We start from the raw sequence: 8,973 nt of genomic DNA, 5'->3' as shown, positions 1-8,973 counted from the left end.
AATAAACATCACCTGGCAACACGTAGGCCTATACTACACCTACACTGACAGTTCATTACAAACTAATCAAATTTAAGAAATAGGAACAGGTCATTCCATGTCATCATTGAAATCAACATGACATGCTTGTTTCTTTCCTACACTGGTTTGTTTGCGACCCTGTAGGTTCTAATTAAATAAGTAGCGCTTACGTCTTCAGCTAATCTGCCTGAGAAGCTGTAGCTAAGAAGCTAGGAGGGTCATCTGTTAAATCCCCATAAGAGGAGACTAGCCACTTTCCCGGACAAATGCGCACTAGTCCAACCTCAAACAATGCTGTCACTGTGAGGAATTATTTGGAGTACTTGACTATATTGGATACTGCAAATAGACAATATTTACAGGTATGTGCAATTAGAAAGGGATGCACGTCACACTTGAAATTGCCTTGCATAGATTTTGGTTTTGATAATGTATTTGTAATTATTTATCAGTATGTGTTGGCTGTATTCTAAATAATGTCGTTGACGTTGGTTCCATTGTCATTGATTATGCCCCTTTTTAAGACTGTTCAGATCAACTTGCAATTAGAGACACTGCATGCATTTCGTTTTGTGTCATTTCCCTCCTTTTGTACTCCCAACTCAATCGTTATTCTATCTTTGCCGTTGACAGGTCTGAAAAACAGCCCGTCAGTCGAGTTCCTCCAGTCAGTCAGCTGAGAGATACTGAAACACTACTGTAGTGCTCAAAGCAGCACAGACACACACAACTAGATGGATCTTATGGTGGATCTTAAGTCCCTGGGTGATCCCATCAAGCAGTTCAGCGATTATGTGTCAGGGACCGGGACCAAACCGGACAACAAAATAGGCACCAAAAAGAGCACAGGGGCCAGACGGAAGAGCATAGTCGTGAGCACAGGGGCCAGACGGAAGAGCGTAGTTGTAGTCCGGAGGCACAGCATAGTCAGGAGGAAGAGTGTCCCTTGCGCCAAAACGTGCACCAAGCAGAGAGCCGTACCAGACTCCTGGCTCAGTGCATACCAGGCTGACATTCAGAGAGAAAGGTAGGGATGGTTGGCCATTGTTTTCAGTAGATATAAAATCATTAAAGGCCAGTTTCCCGGAAGGAAATTAATCCTAATCCTGGACTTAAAGAGCACTTTCAATGGAGATTCTTAATTGAGCGTGTTTTTTAGTCCAGGACTAGGCTAAATCTGTGTCTGGGAAACCGACCCGTAGAGCTTACATAGATAAGTATCAAACTTTTAGGTATATCTGCTTGGGAGACTCACAAAATGCCACTTAAGCATCTCTAATGTTTACGTATTGTGCTACTGTAGGAAACTGAGAGAGAAGAAGATTGCTGAAAGGTCCATCAGAAGGAGGAGTCAGCATTTCAGGAGCCAGCACTGCCTCCCAAAGGTAATTCAGTCTGTGTGCATGTCATGTGTGACTGGTCATAAGAACAGAAGGTCACTCACTCAGTAGACATCTGATCTGAGAAGATATCAATTTAATTTTGAAGGAGTAATGGGTGAAACTTGGGAATCACAAGAGACCTATTCTAATTAAACTGACCTCCATATGTCTCTCGTTTTATATGAAGGGATTACATGGGTACTGTTGGCCAGGATTTTAGACTTACAAAAGGCATAATTGAACCTTTTTTTTCTGTCTTCGTGTAGAGTAAGACAAATGCCAAGAGGAACCAGAAATCTGCGAAGGATGATTCGCTGTTTGGTGCCTTCCAGGGGCTCAGTCTGAACGTGACGGGAGGCGCCCAAAGCTCTATGGCCTCAGGCGGGGACCAGTGTAAAGTAATGTGATACAAAAGACTTGACTCATAACCTGGCCTAGGCTTCCAGGCTTCGCTCACCTGGGCCGAGGCAACATATCATCTAACACTTTAATCACGACCACCAGCAGGCTGTCTCTGTTGACATGTGTATGGGATAACAATTGAGACTGGGGACGAGGTTACCTACACTTTCCCTTGAGACATTCTGAGAAGACTGAACTACGGGGGAAAACAACAGGTCTTGTTTGGTGATGAGAAATCACAATGAAGCCAAAGTTTTAAAGGTAGACTCAACAATATGATGTAGATGCAGAAAGTGAACAGAATAGTGGGTAAATTTCCGCAACAACTAAGTGCAAGGCTGTTTGGTCCCGTACCTACCACGTTGGGCTCCTGAGTGGCGCAGCGGTCTAAGGCACTGTATCTCAGTGCTAGAGGCATCACTACAGACCCTGGTTCGATTCTGGGCTGTATCACAACCGGCTGTGATTGGGAGTCCCAAAGGGCGGCGCACAATTGGCCCAGCGTTGTCCGGGTTAGGATTTGGCCAAGGGTAGGCCGTCATTGTAAATAAGAATTTGTTCTGAACTGACTTGCCTAGTTAAATAAAACTATTTTTTAAATATGGTTTCCACAGTCACAATTGGGGTTAGGCATAAGGTTAGCAGTGTAGATAAGGTTAGGTAAAAAATCACTTTAAGAAGAGAAATTGTACAAATAGGCGGGGTTTATGACTTTGTGGCTGTGGTAACTAGTTACGACCCTCTGACAGCTTGAAGCGAACCTGTGTGCATGTGCAAATACTGTGTGAGAGCGCCATCTTGCATCTCCCTATATCCCAATATCTGCGGTGCTGCTCGTGGCAGCGTCATTTTGCTGAGTCTACCTTTTCAGTTTGTTTAAAGATGAAGGGGGTAAGTGCACTAGCATATCAGACACCACAAGCTCTGGGGGCCCATGCGCCTGTCATCAATGTCTATTTTTATTTTATTTAATAAATCATTTTGACAGTAACCCTCAAGTCAATCATAAACCTTTTCAATTTCCATATGTATTAAGAAGCTAAGTGTTTGTTTTTTGGGCTTCAGAAATGTGACTGAAAAAAGTGCCTCAGGCCTTGTAGCAACTGATAATGTAATGACTGCCAATAATGTACTAGCTGCTAATGTAATAACTTTTGCATTCATAATGTAATAAATGCCGATAATGTAATAAATATGCTGAATGCATAACAAGGTTTTTGCGCACAATGTAATAATTATTGCAATAATTATTACATTGTGTTGATTATTACATTATGAATAGTGTAACTTTAACCAATAATGTAATATTTTGTGCTTCAGTAATAGCGGACTACACACCAAACCACATTTCTGAATCCTAGCTCTAAACCTGACTTTAGCAGTAATATCAATACACAGCCCCAGTCAGTCAGTGAATCTCTGTAAATGAGGGAGCGAGTGAGCGTGTGTGTGCATGCAATTAGTGTTTTTTTGGGGGGGGGACTACTACTAAAATCTCAACTAATATGCAATGTTTTTTTAATAGATATACACTGCTCAAAAAAATAAAGGGAACACTTAAACAACACAATGTAACTCCAAGTCAATCACACTTCTTTGAAATCAAACTGTCCACTTAGGAAGCAACACTGATTGACAATAAATTTCACATGCTGTTGTGCAAATGGAATAGACAACAGGTGGAAATTATAGGCAATTAGCAAGACACCCCCAATAAAGGAGTGGTTCTGCAGGTGGTGACCACAGACCACTTCTCAGTTCCTATGCTTCCTGGCTGATGTTTTGGTCACTTTTGAATGCTGGCGGTGCTTTCACTCTAGTGGTAGCATGAGACGGAGTCTACAACCCACACAAGTGGCTCAGGTAGTGCAGCTCATCCAGGATGGCACATCAATGTGAGCTGTGGCAAGAAGGTTTGCTGTGTCTGTCAGCGTAGTGTCCAGAGCATGGAGGCGCTACCAGGAGACAGGCCAGTACATCAGGAGACGTGGAGGAGGCCGTAGGAGGGCAACAACCCAGCAGCAGGACCGCTACCTCCGCCTTTGTGCAAGGAGGAGCACTGCCAGAGCCCTGCAAAATTACCTCCAGCAGGCCACAAATGTGCATGTGTCTGCTCAAACGGTCAGAAACAGACTCCATGAGGGTGGTATGAGGGCCCGACGTCCACAGGTGGAGGTTGTGCTTACAGCCCAACACCGTGCAGGACGTTTGGCATTTGCCAGAGAACACCAAGAGTGGCAAATCCGCCACTGGTGCCCTGTGCTCTTCACAGATGAAAGCAGGTTCACACTGAGCACGTGACAGACGTGACAGAGTCTGGAGACGCCGTGGAGAACGTTCTGCTGCCTGCAACATCCTCCAGCATGACCGGTTTGGCGGTGGGTCAGTCATGGTGTGGGGTGGCATTTCTTTGGGGGCCGCACAGCCCTCCATGTGCTCGCCAGAGGTAGCCTGACTGCCATTAGGTACCGAGATGAGATCCTCAGACCCCTTGTGAGACCATATGCTGGTGCGGTTGGCCCTGGGTTCCTCCTAATGCAAGACAATGCTAGACCTCATGTGGCTGGAGTGTGTCAGCAGTTCCTGCAAGAGGAAGGCATTGATGCTATGGGCCACTATGGCCTGGCCCGCCCGTTCCCCAGACCTGAATCCAATTGAGCACATCTGGGACATCATGTCTCGCTCCATCCACCAACGCCACGTTGCACCACAGACTGTCCAGGAGTTGGCGGATGCTTTAGTCCAGGTCTGGGAGGAGATCCCTCAGGAGACCATCCGCCACCTCATCAGGAGCATGCCCAGGCGTTGTAGGATGGTTATACAGGCACGTGGAGGCCACACACACTACTGAGACTCATTTTGACTTGTTTTAAGGACATTACATCAAAGTTGAATCAGCCTGTAGTGTGGATTCCACTTTAATTTTGAGTGTGACTCCAAATCCAGACCTCCATGGGTTGATAAATTTGATTTCCATTGATCATTTTTGTGTGATTTTGTTGTCAGCACATTCAACTATGTAAAGAAAAAAGTATTTAATAAGAATATTTCATTCATTCAGATCTAGGATGTGTTATTTTAGTGTTCCCTTTATTTTTTTGAGCAGTGTATATCCCTGAAAAGAGAAATGAGTCAGGTGGTGTCCCCGGAACAAACTAAGTACTAGACAAAAACATCTGTGGGACCATGACATAACGTCCTGACCACTTTAGGCAACCATTTTGTGATGTTCCGGGGACATCCTAATGACACATTTTTGTTAGCAGGGACGTTCCCTTGGGACCATCATGCAAACATCCTAATGGCTAGTAAAGTGAAAGTTCTGAGAATGTTCTGACATGGTACTCGGTGATGTCCTGGAACTAGAAAAAGGTCTCCCAGAGACCATCATGCAATGTCCTAATGGCTATTAAAATGAAAGTCCTGAGAACGTCCTGACATGGTCCTTAGTGACATCTTGGTAACTAAATATTGTTCTGGAGGCGGCTGTGTAGAGTGGGTCACTGTGAGAAAATATCAGGGGATATCTTTATCTATACACTGAGTATAGAAAACATTAAGAACACCTGCTCTTGGCTCCCAAGTGGCGCAGCGGTCTAAGGCACTGCATCTCAGTGCCAGAGGGGTCACTACAGACCCTGGTTTGATTCCAGGCTGTATCACAACCGGCCATGATTGGGAGTCCCATAGGGCGGCGCACAATGGGCCCAGCGTCGTCCAGGTTAGAGTTAGGCCGGGTAGGCCGTCGTTGTAAATAAGAATTTGAGACATGGATTTGTACAGTGTGTGTGCCATTCAGAGTGTGAATGGGCAAGATATTTAAGTGCCTTTGAACAGGGTTTGATAGTAGGTGCCAGGTGCACCGGTTTGTGTCAAGAACTGCTATGGTGCTGGGTTTGTCACGCTCAACAGTTTCCTGTGTGTATCAAGAATGATCCTCCACCCAAAGAACGGACATCCAGTCAACTTAATACAACTGTGGGAAGCATTGGAGTCAACATGGGCCAGCATCCCTGTGGAACGCTTTCGACACCTTGTAGAGTCCATGCCCTGACGAATTGAGGCTGTTCTAAGGGCAAATTGGTTCTATGGAAATAATGAACGCCTTGGAAGATGTGTTCCACGACACTAGCGGAGAGGAACTGACATTCCACAGAGTAGCACTATTTTCCAGAGACCGCATGGAGCCCGGAGTTGATTATCCCTTTTATACCAATGGCTATAATTTAACCACTAGAAATGTTAATTTGCTGATAGAAATGTGTTCAACATCCACTGAAGTAGCTAGCAAGTTCACTAGACAGCTAGAGTAGTTGCTGTGGTAACCAAACAAACTTGCTAGTTTAGCTAACCAAACCATCAGTCCTAGCTTGCCTTTATGAAAATCGAGTTCAACAATACCAATACTGTTTTCAATTTGACTTTTGCTTTCAATAGCAGCTCAAACAAAACATGTAAAAATTAACTATAGCCATTGAATTATACAATTAGTGGGTCTAATCCTGGATGCTGATGGTTTAAAACCGCATTCCAGCCGGTGTCTTTTCCACAAGTTCCCACCAGCTAAAGCGATGAAGTTGAAATGCCTATTCACTCTGTTCCATCTCCGCAATCCACTGTCTCATCAGCCCAGCCAGGCAATTTATAAACTTGATCTCCACTATAAAAAGCATGTAGACATTAACTCCCGTTTCTTTTCGACTAGCATTTGGTTTTCAACAGCGGAGATTTGTATAAACCTTGCTGTCTGTCTCTCCAACATTTGCAATATTGTTTCAATATTGAAATTCGATCTCTAGCTGTCCCATAGTAATGAACATGTCAGGATGAGACAGACAGCTTTTCTCAGCCAGTCGAAATCATGAATCAGCTGGCATCATTTTTATGGATATACACTGCTCAAAAAAATAAAGGGAACACTTAAACAACACAATGTAACTCCAAGTCAATAACACTTCTGTGAAATCAAACTGTCCACTTAGGAAGCAACACTGATTGACAATAAATTTCACATGCTGTTGTGCAAATGGAATAGACAAAAGGTGGAAATTATAGGCAATTAGTAAGACACCCCCAAAAAAGGAGTGATTCTGCAGGTGGTGACCACAGACCACTTCTCAGTTCCTATGCTTCCTGGCTGATGTTTTGGTCACTTTTGAATGCTGGCGGTGCTCTCACTCTAGTGGTAGCATGAGACGGAGTCTACAACCCACACAAGTGGCTCAGGTAGTGCAGTTCATCCAGGATGGCACATCAATGCGAGCTGTGGCAAAAAGGTTTGCTGTGTCTGTCAGCGTAGTGTCCAGAGCATGGAGGCGCTACCAGGAGACAGGCCAGTACATCAGGAGACGTGGAGGAGGCCGTAGGAGGGCAACAACCCAGCAGCAGGACCGCTACCTCCGCCTTTGTGCAAGGAGGTGCACTGCCAGCGCCCTGCAAAATGACCTCCAGCAGGCCACAAATGTGCATGTGTCAGCATATGGTCTCACAAGGGGTCTGAGGATCTCATCTCGGTACCTAATGGCAGTCAGGCTACCTCTGGCGAGCACATGGAGGGCTGTGCGGCCCCACAAAGAAATGCCACCCCACACCATGACTGACCCATCGCCAAACCGGTCATGCTGGAGGATGTTGCAGGCAGCAGAACGTTCTCCACGGCGTCTCCAGACTCTGTCACGTCTGTCACGTGCTCATGTGCTCAGTGTGAACCTGCTTTCATCTGTGAAGAGCACAGGGCGCCAGTGGCGAATTTGCCAATCTTGGTGTTCTCTGGCAAATGCCAAACGTCCTGCACGGTGTTGGGCTGTAAGCACAACCCCCACCTGTGGACGTCGGGCCCTCATACCACCATCATGGAGTCTGTTTCTGACCGTTTGAGCAGACACATGCACATTTGTGGCCTGCTGGAGGTCATTTTGCAGGGCGCTGGCAGTGCACCTCCTTGCACAAAGGCGGAGGTAGCGGTCCTGCTGCTGCGTTGTTGCCCTCCTACGGCCTCCTCCACGTCTCCTGATGTACTGGCCTGTCTCCTGGTAGCGCCTCCATGCTCTGGACACTACGCTGACAGACACAGCAAACCTTTTTGCCACAGCTCGCATTGATGTGCCATCCTGGATGAACTGCACTACCTGAGCCACTTGTGTGGGTTGTAGACTCCGTCTCATGCTACCACTAGAGTGAGAGCACCGTCAGCATTCAAAAGTGACCAAAACATCAGCCAGGAAGCATAGGAACTGAGAAGTGGTCTGTGGTCACCACCTGCAGAATCACTCCTTTTTTGGGGGTGTCTTACTAATTGCCTATAATTTCCACCTTTTGTCTATTCCATTTGCACAACAGCATGTGAAATATATTGTCAATCAGTGTTGCTTCCTAAGTGGACAGTTTGATTTCACAGAAGTGTTATTGACTTGGAGTTACATTGTGTTGTTTAAGTGTTCCCTTAATTTTTTTGAGCAGTGTATATACAAAGAAATGTCAATAGAAAACAGGTCAAACTAATCTAAATGCAGCACGTTTGCAGTCTTTCCAGCTTCAGTTTGAAGTGATTGTGTTGGCTGTGTTGTTGGCTAGCTCCTCTGAACAACAGTGTCCTGACGAGAGAGCACATGTTCTATGCCAGACAAAATTGCTCATCATTAGCTCATTGTTATGGATGTATCCATATCAAATCAAATGTATTTATATAGCCCTTCTTACATCAGCTGATATCTCAAAGTGCTGTACAGAAACCCAGCCTAAAACCCCAAACAGCAAGCAATGCAGGTGTAGAAGCACGTGGCTAGGAAAAACTCCCTAGAAAGGCCAAAACCTAGGAAGAAACCTAGAGAGGAACCAAGCTATGAGGGGTGGGCAGTCCTCTTCTGGCTGTGCCGGGTGGAGATTATAACAGAACATGGCCAAGATGTTCAAATGTTCATAAATGACCAGCATGGTCAAATAATAATAATAATCACAGTAGTTGTCGAGGGTGCAGCAAGTCAGCACCTCAGGAGTAAATGTCAGTTGGCTTTTCATAGCCGATCATTAAGAGTATCTCTACCGCTCCTGCTGTTTCTAGAGAGTTGAAAACAGCAGGTCTGGGACAGGTAGCATGTCCGGTGAACAGGTCAGGGTTCCATAGCCGCAGGCAGAACAGTTGAAACTGGAGCAGCAGCACGGCCAGGTG

At 45.5% G+C, this 8,973-nt stretch overlaps 1 protein-coding gene across 1 annotated transcript; it reads left to right on the top strand.

Moving 5' to 3' along the window:
* Positions 1 to 43: 43 nt before the first annotated feature.
* LOC139558811 (uncharacterized) lies at positions 44 to 3,376 on the top strand. Its single transcript, XM_071374262.1, has 3 exons — positions 44 to 1,048; positions 1,325 to 1,406; positions 1,670 to 3,376. The coding sequence occupies exons 1-3, from the start codon at positions 756 to 758 to the stop codon at positions 1,808 to 1,810; spliced, it is 516 nt and encodes a 171-aa protein (XP_071230363.1). The 5' UTR covers positions 44 to 755; the 3' UTR covers positions 1,811 to 3,376.
* The last annotated feature ends 5,597 nt before the right edge of the window (positions 3,377 to 8,973 follow it).

This window comes from Salvelinus alpinus, chromosome 29, assembly GCF_045679555.1.
Source record: "Salvelinus alpinus chromosome 29, SLU_Salpinus.1, whole genome shotgun sequence".
Taxonomy (NCBI): domain Eukaryota; kingdom Metazoa; phylum Chordata; class Actinopteri; order Salmoniformes; family Salmonidae; genus Salvelinus; species Salvelinus alpinus.
The sequence above is the reverse complement of the archived record's forward strand: the minus strand, read 5'-3'. Positions and strand labels throughout refer to the sequence as shown.

Excerpts from the sequence above, each read along its gene's own strand:
- LOC139558811 (XM_071374262.1), top strand. The coding sequence starts at position 756 with ATGGATCTTATGGTGGATCTTAAGTCCCTGGGTGATCCCATCAAGCAG. Across the intron at positions 1,049-1,324 it reads GCTGACATTCAGAGAGAAAG|GAAACTGAGAGAGAAGAAGA; the intron begins GTAGGGATGGTT and ends GTGCTACTGTAG. Across the intron at positions 1,407-1,669 it reads GCCAGCACTGCCTCCCAAAG|AGTAAGACAAATGCCAAGAG; the intron begins GTAATTCAGTCT and ends GTCTTCGTGTAG.